Source organism: Sceloporus undulatus, chromosome 5 (genome assembly GCF_019175285.1).
Source record: "Sceloporus undulatus isolate JIND9_A2432 ecotype Alabama chromosome 5, SceUnd_v1.1, whole genome shotgun sequence".
NCBI classification, from domain to species: domain Eukaryota; kingdom Metazoa; phylum Chordata; class Lepidosauria; order Squamata; family Phrynosomatidae; genus Sceloporus; species Sceloporus undulatus.
In genome coordinates, this window is record NC_056526.1 from 26,112,763 (window position 1) to 26,131,898 (window position 19,136).

The 19,136-nt window shown below is 39.4% G+C and overlaps 1 protein-coding gene across 4 annotated transcripts in view; it reads right to left on the reverse strand.

The window, feature by feature from the left end:
• The window catches only part of KIAA1549 (KIAA1549 ortholog), a 179,165-nt gene that overhangs the window by 8,328 nt on the left and 151,701 nt on the right, over window positions 1-19,136 (reverse strand). For 2 of the 4 annotated variants that reach the window (XM_042469329.1, XM_042469333.1), the window contains exons 11-18: window positions 12,008-12,210; window positions 10,624-10,748; window positions 10,060-10,074; window positions 5,267-5,472; window positions 3,162-3,385; window positions 2,491-2,635; window positions 686-1,021; window positions 75-127 (exon numbers count right to left, since the gene is read on the reverse strand). In XM_042469329.1, the coding sequence (XP_042325263.1) occupies window positions 75-127; window positions 686-1,021; window positions 2,491-2,635; window positions 3,162-3,385; window positions 5,267-5,472; window positions 10,060-10,074; window positions 10,624-10,748; window positions 12,008-12,210 (1,307 nt within the window). The remainder of the gene's footprint in view (window positions 1-74; window positions 128-685; window positions 1,022-2,490; window positions 2,636-3,161; window positions 3,386-5,266; window positions 5,473-10,059; window positions 10,075-10,623; window positions 10,749-12,007; window positions 12,211-19,136) is intronic. The other 2 variants (XM_042469331.1, XM_042469330.1) reach the window with 2 other exon arrangements.

Here is a 19,136-nt window from a genome sequence, read left to right on the forward strand (position 1 = left end):
CCTCTAAGCATGTTGCCATGTTTAGAAAGTCATTAAGAAGTACTGTTAGCAGAAAGACACAGTCAGACAACTACCTTTGCAACAGGCCTGGCATTGATGGAGGAGTCATCCCAAATTCCATGTATCTCTTAAAAAGAGAGAGAAGATAATGCATTAGAAGATATTTTAACTTAATTTAAATTAAAATCAGAAATTATAATCCTTTATGCTCATTCCCCAAGCTTGTTTTATTCTTGAAAAAAAATTAACAAAAAAAGAAAGAAAATACTTCACGCAATGTATCATTAATGTGTGGAATTGGCTAATGTAAGATATAGTGGTGACCTTGGACAATTTTAAAAAGTGATGAGGCAAATTAATGGAAGGTAAGTCTCTCAATGGCTAAAAGTAAAGATGGTTATAAATTACCTGCAGTTTGTCTCTGAATGTCAGTTATTTAGGAATACAAGCAAGAGGGTTCAATTGAACTCATGTTCTGCATATTTGATTTCTATTGGCATTTGGTTGGATCCTGTGGGAACAGAATGCTGGGCTTTGGCCTGATCCAGAAGGGCTATATTTATGTTTTAAAGATGATTAACCTGTACTTAATCTTTCAGTTTCCTAAAATCTATACATATAAATTTTAAAATTTTGTGAACATAATAATAAGTTCTTGCAAGCTTTAATTCAGCAGACTTGATACTTGAAATGACTCAAACTTAGGCTTGCTCACCGTGTGAGCCTGGCCATATGGTGACCCCCACTGGCTGCTCGGGGTGTCCCTTGCTGTTCGAACAGGAGTGCTTGTTGGCTGTCCCCCAGACCCTCCAGGATGTGTGATGGCAGCAGAGCTGGATGTTTGGCTACTGGGGGCCACCAGGGCGAAGGCATCATCCAGGAGAGAATGCATTGTCTGCCGGGCCTCTTCAATGGACGGCTGAGGAGGGATGTACTGAGAGGTGTGAGGAGGAAGGCCTGAGAACTTCCCCAGTTCAGTTGAAGAAGTTGTCTGGGGTTCAGCAGGAAGGTCAGGATCAGACTGTAAAGGGTACAGAAAGAAGATGTTCTAAAGAAGAGTCTATTGCCTAATTAGCTGGGATGTGACTGCTCCCATGATTATAGTAGTTTCATGTGTTTTGAACATTTTGAATATTTATCGTACACATTGGTCAAAACCCTAACAGGTAAGGCATAATGCTATGTGTCCAGTCTCCACATATATCTTTTTGGACAGGGTAAAAGGGCTGTTCTTTAGCCCTGCACACCAAAATATCCCCACATTGGCTGTCAAATTCCGAAAGGGGCTACTGCTGCTGCTTATTGGTGAAGAGGAGAGAGTGCCGAAGCATGTCAGATGATGATGAAGAACCAGCTTAACTCAGTTCAGAGGGCAAAGAAAATGCTTAAAGACAGAGTATACTCTCTTACCCCCTCCATTCTCAGCTACATTCTCTGAACATTTTCTATTTCACTTCTTCTGCTCCATTTCTCCCCCTCCCCAATGGTAAACAGCAGCACAGTATGCCCTCACAAGGAGTGACAGCTGCCAGAGAAAGGAGTATTTTGATGTTGCACAAAGGACTACAGAATAGCATTTTGGACATAGATGTACATAAAACACACTAATTTGCTAACAGTATTCTGGCCACTATGGGGATATGCACACAAATCATTAATAGCATCCTCTTCTTCTGGAACAACATGTAATGGCTTTCTGCATATTTCGGAAAGCATTATGACAGGGAGACAAACAAGAGAATGCAAGCTACCCATAATCACTCATTCAATTATGTCACTGTTAGCATATTTACACTGTGCCCATTATCCAGTCATTCGTTATCCTGAATGTCAGAATTACTATCCTTTACTTGTGCTTTTACTGCAGGGAAGCTGAGGCTAAAAATAGAAGGTGCACAAAGAAAATGGAATCCACCAAGGACTTGAGGAATATGCTGAAGCCATACCAAGAACATATATTTTATAACCAAGCTGAGAAACAGCTCACAGCAACACTGAACAACCAGCCATCTATTAACCCTGACTCTCATTTGCATCTTATAAGTGAAGGCAAAAAGGTGCTGGCCTTCCCTTTGGTTATAAGATTCTGCATGCCCAGGCCAGATCTGTTTTATGTTGCACAGTGAGCTGGTGTTCAGTGAAAGAAGATATCTTAAGTGTCTGGTTATACGCTCTACCCTACCAGAGAAAGAATAGACTTGATAGAGTGATAAGCAAGATCCATATGGTTTGGACAGCAGCTCTCTTTGTTTCCAGCCATCAGCCATGTTGGCTGAGGATGATGGGAATTGTTGGCTGAAATATCTGTGAGGCACTAGGTTCCCTATGCCGCTTTGCTAATCTTCCCTGGGTATTTTTGCAGTATTTCAATTCAGGCCAGTAATTCAAGCCAAGTGTTTCTCAGAATCCAAATACCTTTCACCCCTTTGTCATGAGGGTAGTGAACAGTGCTTTCCTAAAGGTATAAATCAAATAAATACATGAACTTACAATATATGCAGAGTTGTTGACTCCAGGAGGCCTCTTGTAAGTCCCATCACTGTCGGTGGTGATTAGTCGGTCTCTGTCAGCATCCATTGGACTCCCATTAATCTGATGCCTTCGACGCTGCTTTGGAGACCTTTTGGCCCTTGAACTATGAAGAAATAAATAGAAGTAAAAAAGCTTAAACATCAAGAGTTATTAAAACCATCTGATAGTTGTGGTCTTGGTTTTCCCAAGTTTTCGTAAGTTTTTAGAATTTGAAACACATAAAAATGTTTCAGAGTGGCCAGGTCTTTTAGGATTATCATTTTTTATTTTGTTTTCTAAAAATATATCTGCAGATATGTTATATTAGATCATTCTCTCATATATATATAATAGTTATTTTTTAAAATTATTTTTGCACGATGTTCTGAGAAATTTGGGCAACCAGTGGCCAATAAATAATCTAAACATTAACACTGCAGAATACTTTCACCAGTCATGATATGTATGTGATTTAAAGTATATATTTCTTTTCTCCTTCTGCAAGCTTGCTGCAATGAACATCTTGTATGAATTTAACGAAGCACAAAAATGACAAGAGTTTCCACATTTCACATTAACAGAGACTGAATTCCTTTCTGAACTCCCTCCCTCCCTCCCTCCCTCCCTCTCTCCTTCACTCCCATTCTTACCTCTTCCTGGGTTCTATGAAAACAGTAGGCATGTTGCCACCAGGGTCCAAGATCTTGTCTATCTGCATCTGTGCCTTTCGATACATTCTCTGCTGCTCTTTGGTATCAATAATAACCATATCATCCACAATCGGAAACTCATAATGTCCTTTCCGCTTAGCTCGAAGCCGAATCTTATTGCGATGATGCTCAATTTCAGATTTATGCCTCAAGGCTGTCTGGATCTTTAAAGAAAAGAAAAGAAAAGACAAGAAGCATTAAATATGTTTTGGAACATACAGCCTCCCTCAGTTGAGACAGAAAGGGATTGTGCAAAAGAGCATAAGCATCAGAAGATAAATACTGAACACTGTATTTCAATACCACCTTCTCCTGCTTATAATTCATCCACATACTTTCCAGGTAGAAGAATTATGATACTCAACATGATGATTAATACTGCAAGGGCAATTAAGAGAGCGTGAGAGTAGAGTGCTAATAAAATTGCATGACAAACATCAAATTATACTTCCTGCAGACTATCATAAAAACAGTAAGGAATTTAGATGACAGTGTCAGATTATATTGTAAAATCAAAGCTTGGAAAAGTCACATTGCTGGAGCATATCTCTCAGAATTCCCTAGCCAGCATAGCCTGTGGCTATGTTCTGGAGGTCAGGCTAGCTGAGGCATTCTGGACATTGTAGATATTTCCTCCAAAAATGTAACCTGACTGTATTTTTCTGTGTATAAGCTCATATGGGGACACACTTCAAATGTGTTTCTTGTTTTTGAGTGCATTAACAAGAAGCACCATTCTTCTCAGAGGAGTTCACTTCTAATATTTCTAGTCTGCATAAACCACTCTTCTATGCCCATGCAGTCTATCATTGGAAGCAATTCTAGGCTTTTCCTCTGGGTCAATCATCTTTGATGCAGAAAAACAGCAGAATTCTCTGTCTAATTAGAAGCTGAGTAGAAGGAGGCAAAACCAAAACAACAAGCCATACAGAGAGACAAATGTCCACTGTTTTTTCCTCTTTCCCACTTCTGGCTCATCATTTCATCAGTGTCTCAACAAAGATTTTCAGATGGGCTAGCCTTTCTTCACACCAACCTCTGCTATAACAGAGAGGAGGGCTCTCCTTTAAAAAAAAAACTCTTAAGAACTCCCTTTCTTCCCCTGGTGTTTCAAGTAAACACAAGTACAAATTATAGGTTTTTTTTGTGTGTGTGTGTGTTTTTTTGGGCTATGTGGCCATGTTATAGAAGAGTTTGTTTCTGATGTTTTGCCAGCATCTGTGGTTGGCATTTTCACAGATGCTGGTGAAACATCAGAAACAAACTCTTCTATAACATGGCCGCATAGCCCCAAAACCCCACAAAAAACTATGGATGCCAGCCATGAAAGTCTTCAACTTCACACAGGTACAAACTGCCAAATATGCACATACTTTTCCATAAGCAAGTACTACATTCAATTTGTATGCATATACAAGACAGGTAGAGTGTGCGTACATTTCCATTTCAGGGAAGACATATAAAACACAGGCCTCTAGGTGTATGAATAAGTCACTATACCACAATGGCTTATGGAAATGAATGCGATACCTGTACCTAAGGAACGAATGCAATTACCTTTCCCATGAATGTGTGTGGTCATACAGAAAAAAATAAGTATCTCATTTTCCTAATTCTTCCCTTCTCACAATTACCCATATCCTACAGAATTGTTCTCATATCACTGGGATTTATACAGAAAAAATCTTTACACAATTTAAGGTGATCTAGAACAAGAATGAGGAAAAGTGTTGGACTACAACTCTCATCAGCGCTAGTCAGGATAGCTAATAGTTAAAGAAATGCTGGGAATTGTATCCAACAACATTTACAGGAGCAGTGACTGCCCATATCTGTTCTAGAGAGCTTTCTAAAGACACATTATGCCTTCCACTCCAAATCCTGGGGATTGAGTTCAGTGAAAATACTAAAAATGTGCTATGACTAGAGAACTTTACGAACTGTCGTTCTAAGAGAAAAGGAAGTAAGAAATCTCTATCCAAAATGCAGTAGCTCTTGGTGTAAGATTTATTACAGGTTGTGAAACAGTTTAATGAATAGATTACCTCTTTGTTAATTTTATTGGTTTCTGCTACTCGATCAGAAAGCGGTTGATTCTGAATTGGAGGTGCTGCAATTGGCTGCATAGCAATCAACTGGATCTTACTAGGCACCCTTCTGCTGACTTCAGAGGACCGTGACATTCTGTCCACATGCTCAAAGATGGAGGCTGAGGAGTGTTGTTCTGTTCCATTACTGATCTGTGGAGGACCTGTATAACATGAAGAAACAGAAGGTAGAAAAGTGTTGAATATTCTCAGTAAGGGCCCAAGGAAAGTAATTTTTTTGCAGTATGTTCAGGACCAACCGTTTGAATGATACATGATATTGTGTTGTGTTCCTTCAAGACGTTTCCAAATTATGGTGACCCTAAGGCAAACCAATTTTCATTTTCTTGGGAAGATTTTTTCAAAGGGGGTTTGCTTTTTTCTTCCTCTGAACCTGAGAGAGTATGATTTGCCTAAGGTCACCTGGGAGTTTTCTGGCTGATTGGGGATTCGACTCTGATCTTCTGGAGTCCCTGTCCAGCACTCAAACTGCTACACTACACTGATTCTCCATAATATCATAAAAACTAATAAAATCAAATAACTATCATACTGATAAAAACAAACATGCTTATATTTTAAATCTGCAGGTAAGGCCTTTAGATTTACTGTAGATACAGTCAGCCCTTCTTATACACAGATTTTTTATACATGGATTCAAAATGTTCAAAAAAAGTATAAATTTCAAATATCAAACCTAGATTTTCCATTTTTTATAAGGGACACCATTTTGCTATGTCATTATATTTAATGGGACTTGAGCAACCACAGATTTTGTTATCCACGGGGGATCTTGGAACCAAACCCCAGTGTATAACAAGGGTCCACTGTATTAAGAAAATATAAATTAGAGGGGATGCACTTCAGGGTTAAATTACAATTCATAATTTGTAATATTTCTGGAGAGCATTATTTCCCTCTAAATATTTCTAATACATTCCCTATCCATGTTCAAATTGGCTGAGACTAACAAATGGCAAGTGTGAAAATCTATATAAAAGCCCTTCCGTGTACTACCATAAGCTCACAAGGTTTTTAGTAGCACCAATTGGCTTCCTCCAAGGGGTTTGTGCATGTGTCTGTATAAACATAGCTATCTGTTGCTGTTGCGTGCCTTCAAGTCATTTTCTGACTTATGGAGACCCTAAGGCAAACCGTTGCCTTTCCCTGAGGCTGAGAGCATGTGACTTGCCCAAGATCACTCAGTAGGGTTTAATGGCCAAGCTGGTAATCAAACCCTGGCTTTCAGAGTTGTAGCCCAACACTCAAATGTGTTGAACTGTGCTATGCTGGCTCTCATAAATACAGCTATACTTACATTTATATTTGCAGTGGTTATTTTTTTTACTGCTTAAAAAATCAACTTTTAGATGGTTACTCAGAACTGCTACAGCATAACTACACCTTACAATATAGGCAGACAAAAGACTGATAATAGCCACTCTACACACAGAGAGAAAGATTTCAAAAATGGGTTTTACAAAACTGAAATAAGATTTATAACCTGTTCAGGTTTTTGTTTTGTTTTTATTTTTTGCTGTGGGAGGAGACTGGTGTGGCTGATAGTGAGTTCTGAAAATTGGTTCCTGTACCTCTGAAGCTTTCTCATTCAGGTTTAGGCAGTTATCCAAACATTTAGTTGCTTGACACCCACTCTGACACCATCCGATCCCATGTGCTGGGATGAAGTTGATGATAATGGAGGAAATCTCAGCCCATCTCAGTGCAAACTGATACCTTATGATGTGCCTGCAACCTTGTTGGGAGTAGGTAACATAAGAAATGGGCTGGGGGCCTGAGACAATACTCAAAGATCCCCAAGGGTTCCTACAGCAGATATGGTAGGGATCTGGCCCTATTATTATTAATGATTTTAGTAGTATTATTATTATGCTTTATTTAAATAGCGCTGTAGATTACAATGGTTCCAGCATCAGTACTGAAATGTTTGCTTTTATACTACTGTGAAGAAAACCCACACATGAAGATGCCAATCACAAAGACACAATCAAGCTCATTTCAAGCCCTGACAACTGGCAGACAATCTTGACCTAACAAGGTAATGAGAGAAAGGTAGAGGCAGATGGGCAGAGAAGTCAGTGGTGAAAATACCCCTAAACTGCAGGTGAAAATTTTTATCACCCAGGGGCAGAGAAGGGGGGATGGATTTCCATTCAGATCCACTGTAGGGCTGACTTGTAAAAGCCATCCAATTCAGCTATTGGCTTGGAGGAGGGGACTTGGGCTACAGCACACCTGGGCAGCCAACAGTATCAATAAACTGTTGCACCTGAAAAAAGACCCCCCCACAACACACAACAGGGACAAGAGAGGCCCCAAGTAAAAAGGGTTTGACTTTGCAGTGTCTTTGACACCAGAGTGCATGTCTTCCTCTGACTCAAAACTAGAGATGCAGAAGAGTGATCCTGAGAACAGGAAGGAGGGCAGGGAGCAAAAAAGCTCCTTTGTCTTTTGGATTGAAGAGAGCTTTCATTAAACACATTGGCAAAGACAAATAAAGGGCAATTCATAGGTTGCACACAGTGCAAGTTAATTAATTCCTAGAATGTTTATTCACTACAGCCCAAATGGCTTCTTAACCTAAAATAGTTACATCAGGTTTTCCTAAGATTACAAGGAATGTAAAACCTATGTGCTTGCTCAGGATGAATATGAAGACAATGAGATTCACGAACATTATTAAAAGCATGACAGGAACAGGATGCGACTCCTAGATCAAATGTGAAGCTATAGTCTCATTCAGACATAACACTAAACTATGGTTTAATTCGAAAAGAACAAACCTTGGGCACGTAACCCCCTGCCTCTTCTCACTCTGGAAAGGGCAAGAGGTGAAAGCTCTTCCTTCCATTTTTAAAACCAACAACATTTCAGAATTCTTTCCAAATCTAGACATACTATGTTTAGTCATACCTACCATTTACTAAAATAACCCAGTTTCAAACCTTAGTTTATGAAAGTTGTTTGTTTGTGAAGGCATATTCACAATTAATCACAGTTTGGAGGTAACTGCAGTTTAGTTGACAATGAAGTAAAACCTCATAAATTTCCTTTATGCTGGAGAAGGAAAGAAGTCTTGAGCCAAAGCCTGTTAACACAACAAGAAGTTGTGAATTACGGCCAAGCAAAACCTAAATATTAACTCTCAAATAGCTGTTGTACAAGTACTGAACAAGGATCAGAAGATCCTTATTATTCCCACCATCCACAGATACATTTTTAGCAGCAGCAATAATCATCTGCTGCAAACACAAATTTAAAGAATTGTCCCTCATCAAAATAGTGGATAAAACTCTAGTTCTAAGTTCCTGCTTAATAAGCAGTATTACCTGAGATCTAAGTTTATAATTGTCCATATCTCTGAAGCATTACCGAAGCTGTTCCAAGCCTTTGCTACCTAGAATCTATGAGGAATCCCTAGAGATGCCATGGGTTAATCTTGGGGCCTTACAAACACAACTGCCTATGTCTCATTCTGTCAGCCCACTTGCAGATCAAAAGAGGCGTTTGCTGGAGGCAATGCAATTGCAGAGATGAAGCTGCATGGATCAGCTAGCTGCTTGAGGGCTAACCACATGTTACACATTTAGGTAGACATTGAACAGCAACCCACAGCCTCTCTTATAAGAACCAGCAAAGGCTCTCTCACATTTTCTGTCTCTTTTTCTAGGCAACAACGAATGTGAAATCCTTTAGAAAGGTGAGAGAAACAGGTTGTGAGGACTAATCTGGAATCAGAAAACAGCAAGTGTTGAAAGGGCTTCAAGAACGCACCATCTCCTGCACCAACTCCTTTGTAGTTCTCTCAAAACTTCTTTGTAGTTAACAGTGGATCACTGTTACATGCTTTAATGTGTGACATGCAGAAGGAAGGCTACAACTAAGAGATACACCCACATGCTTTGCATGGAAAAGATCCCAGGTTCAGCTTCTGGCACCTCCAATTAAATCTAGGCAATGCACAATCTGCATGGGATCTTCCAGACTGTTTTTGTGGAGTTCTCAAAGCTGCATTTCAGAGGCAGTGGTGTGGGTAGTCACAACAGAACGCAGAATGGAAAATTTTTCTCTCCTGGACCTACAGAAGTTGCCCACTTTGTGAGTTAAATGGGAAGGTAGCATACTATGCAAAATACCAATGCAACAAACTCTAGTGAGTCACTGTCAGTAAACACTGGTCCAAAACAGTATTGCACTCAACCAAAGTCTGATTTAGTAAAATACAGCTTATTTTGTCTTATTTGTATGCAGTCTTTTCCCCAACCTAGACCAAAAGAGGCTCACAAAAGCTTAAAATCAACAACAATAAAACAGTACACCATTAAAACACCATATTACTAGAACAAATAAAAAACACAACATTAAAATATAAGACCATTAAAAACATACCAAGCAAATACCCCAATAAGAAGCCTCTCCGGGCACTATTATGTATTAAAGCCTCCATGTAAAGCCTCCATGCCTGCCAGTGAAAGGAGATCAGAGAGGGGGCCAATCTAGCCTTCTGTGGAAGGGAGTTCCAAAGGGCTTTACAGGAAACTTTGTCCTTTAGCAGCAGGTGCACATCTGTCACTCCAAGTTTCTTACTGGGTATAATTTGGGAGAGCATCCAAAATCCCAACAATCCCAAATTAAACACCATACTCCTGCCCCACTGTATACATATTTATAATTAAGATTCTGTGCTCAGAATTACTGCAAGAAAATTGCACACTCTTTTGGAAACTTACCCACTCTATTTATTCCTGGCAGCATCGAAAGAAAAGATAAAGGCAATGAAGATATAAATTAAACTATGACAGAAAGAAAGCCACATGGTATGGAACAGAGCTCTGTTATGTTGTAAATAAGGTGATTCAAATGTTCCAAAAAGCAAATGGCATAGGTCTTTTGAAAGTGTACCCCCAATGCAGGATGAATGTGGGAGACTGGATACAGCCATACTAGTTCCCTTTATCCTGGTATACTATTATCCTCCTTACATATAGCTTTTCAATGTGGGACTGTTTTTAAGTATAAGTATAACTCTATGGTCAACTTCTGGCAGAGTTGCGCTGGAGGATGTTGAGATTCCTAGAGAGAACATATCAAAACCACAGATAATCAAACCCACAAAAGTCAAATCAGAAAATGTGGAGGGCCAACTGTATATAATTGTATTTCAAGAAGCACTTATAGGAAAGTGGATGTGGTTTTTATATCCTTACCACCTACACATCTGTGATTTATTAGGAGACACTGTTATAAATTATTCTGGAATTATTAAAACTATCAAGTAAAAGAGTAAAATATACCTGACTTATTGACTCGATGGGGTTTGACTTCATTGACAGCTGTCTGTGGTCTTGAAGCTTCCTCTCCTGTCTCACGACCACTGGACTGTTCACTTGCAGTGGAGTCAGCATCAGAAGGGGAAACCCTGCAGGTCAAAAAAACACAAACCATTTTTAAAGTACATCATCATCATCATCATGATGTATATTCACATTTCACCTATTTTCTTTGACATAGCTTCAAGGGTTGTCCATGGGGTTCTGAGGTCAGCATCTCATGCAGGTGCTGATCAAACCTACACTTGCTTAGTTCCAATTTGGTTACTACATCATATGGCTCCAGACCATGCTCCAGGAAATTTCCGGAGATGTGTAAGAGGGTCAGCCAGAATAAATAACAGCAGATTAATATATAGACAGCCTTTGAGCAGGTATTTTTCTCTGCTTTCAACTGCATTCAGCATCATTATTCATTATAGGACAGACAGAAAGAAATAATGCTTTATATTAACTCACCAGAGCAGAATACTGATGAAACAATTCAAAGGGCTAATTGTCATTGGATAGAAGGGACGACTAAGCTATCTCTCTGTCTGAGCAACTGTGGTGAAGGAAAGCAAGACCTGGACAATTTGCCCCACCCAGTAGGAAATGGTGGTGGCAGAAAGCCATTAAAGATCTTTCTTATTTTCCCAGGGTTTTTTAATAAGATGTGGTGACTCAGTACTGTTCTAGCTCTCTGAATTTTTATACCTCTGCTTTGCATTTCTAATTATCTTAATTATGTCAAGGATGGGGCTAGGAAGCATGGCACTGTATTCCCTTTAACTCCATCAAGGTTGCAGATATTCTGGAAACACCATCTGGACTTGTAAGAGGTAAATACTTTGAGGAAGGATGAATATGACATGAAAGAATATGTTAACAGTTAGCTACATATCATCTTCTATAAGTTTATGCATTATGTTGTTTTTCATGAGTGGGAATCATGCACCTCTCCTGATGATGATGGACTGCAAATCCCAGCATTCCTCACCTCTGGATAGACCTGCTGGAACTTGCAGTTAACATCTAGAGGTCACGTTTCCTACCTCCTGCTCTGTGTATGCTCTTAACATCGGAAAATGTAGTTACACAATTAAACCATATTAGTGCCTCTCATCCCAAAGTATTCTCTCACACTTCTAAACTTCTAAAACTGGTAGGGAAAACCCACAATTAAGAAACACAGCAGAAGAATGTAAGAAAGAACTAGACACCAATCCTTTCAGATTAGTACAAAAGGCAAGTTCCTTACAAAGACTACTGAAACCGAGGAAAAAGACTTACAGAGAAAAATAATCCCCCCAACCGAAACTAATTAACTTTCATCTGTGCCTAGAAATTTCTCATCATCTGAACTGACCTCCCTCTGTGTCGGACATTCTTGGATGGCTTTGAAGAGATCTTGGTCTTGGGACTCGGCAGATCACCATTTTCAGAAGGGGTGGTGTCCTTAATTGGTCCCGGTAGAGGAGTTGGCTCATGTATGATCAGGATGTCATCTTTGTTGTGCTGGCCTAAATGCTGTTTTGCAAAATCAAAGCCCTTCACGCTGGGGGCTTGCAACTAGTGTTGCGTATTTTTTATGGAAAGGGAGGGAAAAAAGGAGAAAGCAATCATGAGCTGACATGACTTATACACAAGCTAAAATCTGGATGAGGAATCTGAAGAACTGCAGGATGACACTGTAACATTAAAGTGGTCAGAGATGTATCAATGACTGCAAAAAGTGAAAACATGATCATTATTTCCATGACAATTGAAGAATTTCTGACAGGTCAACGGTTACATTAAATCTGGATTTTTGTCACACAGTTCACACAGAACTAACCATCTGTTGCCTTTGTATTTATTTATTTATTTCTCCTAAACTGGAGCCAAGGCAGCTCACAAAAAATGCTTTAAAAAAGGTACACAATTTAAATATCACATTAAAATAACAAAAATATAAAATCATTAAAAACATACTAAGGATGCATCCACAATGCAGAAATGATCCAGTATGAAAGCACTTTTACTGCCATGTTTCAATGCTATGGAATTCTGGGAATTGTAGTTTTGTGAGACATTTAGCCTTCTCTGTCAGAGAACTTGGGTGCCACAACAAACTACAATTCCCAGAAGTTTATAGGATCTCAGCCTATAACATCAGCTGTCACCTCTCTTGTGCTCTTCTATTCCCTCTGAGATTAGCCACCATCCCTATAGAGATAATGGCATTTCCCAGTGGCAATGCATTGGTATGGGTGATCTCTTTTGTCATTCTAATCATGAACTGGCAAGACCAATTAGATCAATTTATAAAAGACCATGAAAATAGATAGACATTTCAACACAGTGGCCTCCAAGTTTAGATTCTCCTTCAGGATGTCTGTATATGGGACTGTCATGATGAGAGCTTGATTTCAAAATTTTCAGTTGTTCCTACTTGTGCTACAAGGAAAAGCTGGAAAGGACTAGGGGCCCTTTCATAATGTACAATTATATCATTATGACTGTGCTTTAATTGCCAGGGCTGCAGTTAAATGGGATCCTATGGGATCCAGGGGTGTGTTGTTTGGAAAACAGAAACGAACTACAAATCCCAGGATTCCATAGAACTATGGCAGTTGAAATGGAATCTAAGTGGCATATTGGTAGTGTAAAAGGATCCTAGTATATTCACATGTCACTTTGACATTACTTTAACTACCATAAATCTATTGTACAGAATCCTAGGATTTGCAGCTTGGTAAGACATCAGAATGATCCGACAGACCAGACTGAATACCTCACCAATCTACAAATCCCGTGATTCTGTAGAAGAGAGTTATGACCGTTAAAGTGGTGTCAAGCTGCTTTAATTCTGCAGTGTGGATACATCCAGAGATACCCAGTGAGTACAACTGACTTCGGAATACCTCCCCTTTAAAGTTGCTTCTAATATCTTCAGATAGGTCAACTTTTGTTTTTGAAGCAGAAGTTGCAGAGTTGAGATTCCCAGAAATATGCTCTTGAACACAAGTATAGATAAAATATTCTACCACTCATGCTGATACAATGTAGCATGCACTCTTTACTTCTCATTCAAACAACATTTAATGAATTCAGTTACATGCTGCTATTGAGCACAGAGCTACTGGCAATTTTAAATGCTACTGCACAAGAGGTTAGATCAGCTTGCACTGTCAAGTCTGAACCAGCAGGTGGAGAGAAAAAGCTTTAAAGGAAAAGGTACTTTCTGTCTACTTGCCTGAGCATTACATCACGGGCAGTTACCACAATCACTTTCAGATTAATAGCTCAGTCATTAACACGACAGGCAACAAAATGTTGTTTTGTATCTGAGGCCTTCAACAGGAGACTTTATGCTCAAGTTTCCAGCTAACCTGACATGTCTTCATTTAGGACAGGATGGGCAAACTATGGTCTGCAGGCTGTTTGGGGGTTACTCTACCCTTTCAGACACCCTGACCACTTCATTTCTGTGCCTTCCAAAAGACAGATGAATTCCTGCTCCTGGAAGCCCCCAACTTCTTCATAAATGGCCAATGTATATTAATCAGCAATACCAAATTTACTGTAGTAAAATGGTAGCACAAGGCATTTTAGCACCTCCATACAAATCATAGAAAATCTATTTAAGTATAAAATATCACTATAAAATGATATCTTTACTGTAAATTGTTTTAAGTTTTTATTTTGAAGCTGGAGTCTGAGTTGATACATTTCTACCTGCAATGATTCCATGCAGAATTCCTTCAAATCCTGACTCCGCAGTCCTGCTATCAATGTTGAGGGATTATAACAGATTCAGTCTAAAAAACATTTGTAGAACCATTGTTTCCACCTTGCCTTAGAGAAAACAGCAAACCAATGCTCTCTTCTTCTTCTACTGCAATTTCCTTTTTCCCCTTTCAAATTGACACTGAGAGCAATTGGGCTGTAATGTAAGGACACTGTTTCTCTTGCTTCCCCCCTGCCCCCCTCCTCTTCGTACTTCTGTACATGTTGAGATTCATCCAAGCATTCAGACAGCTCTTTCCTGTTTTGGCACCATTCCTACTGTCATTCTTAGAGAGAACAGTTAACTCCAACTTCTATTTCCCCACCCATTTACACCACCTTCAAAATGTGCTTTTGCATCATTTTCATCCACATTTTTTAAAACCTGATTTTGGAAAACCTATTTTCTTTGAGGAGTCTGGATAATCAGATTTGTTAGTGTGTTGGACTATGATCGAGGAGGCATGAATTCAAGTCCTCAAACAGCCTGACCTTGAATGAACCACCATCCCACAGCCTAATATATGTCACAAGATTGCTCTGAAGATAAAGAGGATGGAACCATTGATGCTCTTTAGAGGAAGGGCAAAGTTAAAAATGAGAAAATTATAGTAATATTATGGCCACAGCATGCTGACAACCTTTTAATTCCATCACAGTTTTCAACCACATTGTTGTTTGCAAGGCTATTCAGATATTCTTAATGCTTCTCAATTCCCATTACACTCTGATCCAGATATGAGCTTCTTTATCTGTTAGTTTAACTCTTCACAGACAATTTATTCTATACCACTTCCTTTGAATTTCGAATGGAGTGGTGTCATTTTATCTATGAAGAAGGCAAATACTCAGGGGATTTTTTTATAAAATAAATAAACGCTTAGATGTCTCCAGAAACCATTGTTACCTAGGGATCCACCAACTATGTCAACATCAGCTTTCACAGTCAGGGCTGTATTTGATGACCTTGCGTTCAGCAAAAGGTCAGCTGACACACAGTTGCAAGAATCCACACCAGTTGCTCAGGCGTATACTACTTCAGTGCCTTGTCAATACAGTCACATCTAGAGTGGGGGCCATGAATATTGCTCAATGCCAAGGACAAAGCTGGCCCCAACACTGGGTTGAACAAGTGGCTGCCTCAACCAGTGGATGCTGGTGTATGAGGAGCAGAGTGTGAGACCCCCAGATATTCATTCATTCTTAGCCTCCTAGTATCGAGAGGATGGGGCTTCTTCTACCACAAAATCTGGTCTACATAGGGTAAACTACCCTGCTGCCCACAAATATAGTGGAGATTTCTGTCCTTTCTCCACTGTTGAAGGAAGATGATATTGTAGGCCCAGCTGCTGCTACATGAAACTGTATCAGGGGAATGGAAGCATCTCATCTTTTTCCTCTGATAGCAAAATGGTTCAGGTAATAAAATGGCTTGAGCGAATTCTGAAGAGAGCAGCAGCATGCCCCAATATTCACATGATGCTCTTTTTGCAATAGTTAAGTGTGAAGAAGCAAAAGGGCAAAATCCTTTCCTGGATTGGAGCATTTCAGGGTGGAAGTGGGGTACTACAAGTTTGAATGTTCCTCCATGAACACAAAAATACATACAAAATGTGTATGCCATCTTTGAACATACATAATTTAATAAAAAGAGTAAACATTGAACTAGTCTTTCTGATCAATTAAATAGTTGGGAAACTTGGGACAGAAAAATACTTTCCCCAACATAAGAGATTGCACAATATACATATTAAAGTATTGTGTTGGATCCCCAATGCAGATGTCAGAGTGGAAAGCAAATGCAGATACTAATATACTCTCTGCATTCACACACAATGGTTTAGCGTAATGTGTGTGAGCAGAAGCAAGGCACAGTCTTTGGTTTCCATATTCCACCTCCTCCTTCCACATGTCTGGGAGAAGCAATTTGGAAGCTTAAACTCTCCCTGTTTGGTGTCTCATGAGGCATGACAGCTTATGATTACCTTTTGTTGTTGTTGTTATGTGCATTCAAGTTGTTTCTTACTTATGACAACCTTAAGGCAACCCTATCATGGGGTTTTCTGGCAGAATTTGTTCAGAGGAGGTTTGCCATTTTTTAAGCGTGGTTAATAATCAAACAAGGCAACTTCAAATGAAACTGGCTCAGTGAAAGTAAACATGGCGTGTTAGTCACAACTCCAGAGCCAGATGACCTAGCAAACTGTGGTTAACTAAAAACAGAAGTAACAGTTTTCAAACTTCTCTTCTTAGCCACAAAAGGAGGGGAGAACATGAGCCTGAGGCAGCTTGTGCACATTCTGCAAAAGCAAGGGACCTTTCACACTGTACAATTATAGTACTAAGTTTTCACTTTAAATCCCATGACTGCAACCTATGCAATCCTATGGTTTGCAGTCTAATGAGACACTAGACCTCTTGGGCTGAGAATTTTAAGTACCCCACCCTAAACTGCAAATCCTATGGATTCTATAGGATATTGCCATGGTTTTTAAAGCAGAAATACAGGGTTATGTGTGGTGGCGCAGTGGTTAAATGCCTGTGCTGCAGCCATTCACTCAAAACCACAAGGTTGCGAGTTCAAGACCAGCAAAAGGGCCCAAGCTCGACTCAGGCTTGCATCCTTCCGAGGTCGCTAAAATGAGTACCCAGACTGTTGGGGGCAAATTAGCTTACTTGCTGTTCACCGCTATGATCTTTGGAATAGCGGTATATAAATAAAACAAATTATTAATTATTATTATTGTGAAAGAGCCCCAAGGGATGAGCAAAGTATAACCCAGCATCTCTAGATCTTTGACTCACCCCATTGTTTAATTTCAAATTGAACAGATACCGTACTTGTGCACTCTACCCTTGATCTATTTAAAACTTGCAAGTTTTTTCCCCCAAAACCAAATGTGACTCCTGGCCTAAATTATGTTGACTCCGCACCCCATCTCTGCCAGTGAAAACACACAGCCCAGTGGCATGAAATGCCTCCTTTTTCAGTTTTTAAAAAAGTATATGCAGGGATATGGGAGGAGCAGCTTTCCAACGTACATCATCAGTACAGTGGTGTGGCATCCAGCCCTAAAGTAGTTTTCCACATCTGTGCTAAACAATGGGTTAACATTACATACATGAGGTCAATTATTGTAAGATAATTTACTTATTTTTGCAGCCATATATGTGTATGAGTGTATATATATCTATCCAAATTTTATATTTCCATATCTATGTACCAAATGTTGCTTTGTTTTATTTAAAGACATATAAAACGTACATGGAAACTGCCAAAGCACTATGCTTAATGAGTAAGGGCCTATATTTGATCCCAGGCATAATAATATTTCAGCTCTGGCAGCTAATCTCTGAGCACCTCTAGAGACTCTGTAAAAATGTCTTCATGAATTATGACCTGGCAAAAATGCTAGTGTACACAGTTCTGGAAAACTGGTGGCAGTCATGTTGAAAATAGGAAAACACCAAAAAGAGCTTAAAAGGAATCTAGGGGAGATGCTTTGAAACTTGCTGCCAATGATAAGTAAAGCATTTGTATGGAAATTAGCAGGTCAGCAGAAATTTAGTAACTGACTTTACATCTCAGTTTGATCTTCAAAGTGTGTAATACATGCCTGTTAATTGTATTCTAGGCAAAGAGGCAGGATAATATAATGGATGAATAAACAGCAGAAAAGCTGTGCCTTTTCAGTGCTTGATGCATCTGCAAAATAATATCTTTAGTTAAAAATATAACATGGATCTTTCATCCAAATATTAAACCTTTAAAGCTTTATTCAGATGTAAAAGCCACTATATGTCTAGTCTTTTCCCAGGTATGGATGTATAGAGTAACTATCTTAGATTATGTAATTTTGTATATAATTTATACTGGAATCACATTCACATTTCACATGTCACTTCATATAACTAATGGCAGGTTACAAGATTCCTAACTACATAGTATGTTTATTTTGAGTTTTTATCATTGTTAGAAAGTCAAGTTTTTGAAAATATATATTTTTAAAAAATCACAGTTTCAAATCTGTTCCTGCAGTCATGAGTATTGGAAAACTACTTAATAATTAAAGGAAAGTTTCTCACAAATATCGTGCAGGCTATTGGAGCCATGGTTTGATCAGTCCTGATTAAAAAACAAAACTGCTTTTCAGTAAAACATTTGACAATTATCAGATACGACTGCTTTGGCATGATGCTTCCTCAATTATGCAAATAACAGAATCTCCATGAAAAGTTAAGCAACTGGAATTTTGTGCAAATGTGCCTGCATACAGTGCTACCTCGGGTTACGAAATTAATTCGTTCCGCCGCCCCGTTCGTAACCCGATGCATTTCGCAACCCGAAAAGGCTTTCCGTTAGCGCTGGAAAGCCGTGCGTTTGAATTTCGCGCCGAAAAAAATTTCGTAACCCGAAAAAACCTTCGTATCCCGGAACAGTTTTTTCCAATCTAACTTTTTCGTATCCCGGAAATTTCGTAACGCGATCAATTCGTATCCCGGGGTACCACTGTACTTGACTGCCATTTAGGAAGACATATTTAGGAGCTTATCACTCAGCATTTGAAACTGGCTCCAGCCTCTTGGGCTGGAGGTGGGACGCAGGATGGAGGCAGGGATTATCACACCCTAAATTGCCGCAGAACCACTGGCTGCCATCAGCCCGGGGCCCAGCCAGGTCTAAGCTGAGCTCCGCCAGCACTTTTTAGAAGTTAGACGCTTTCTGA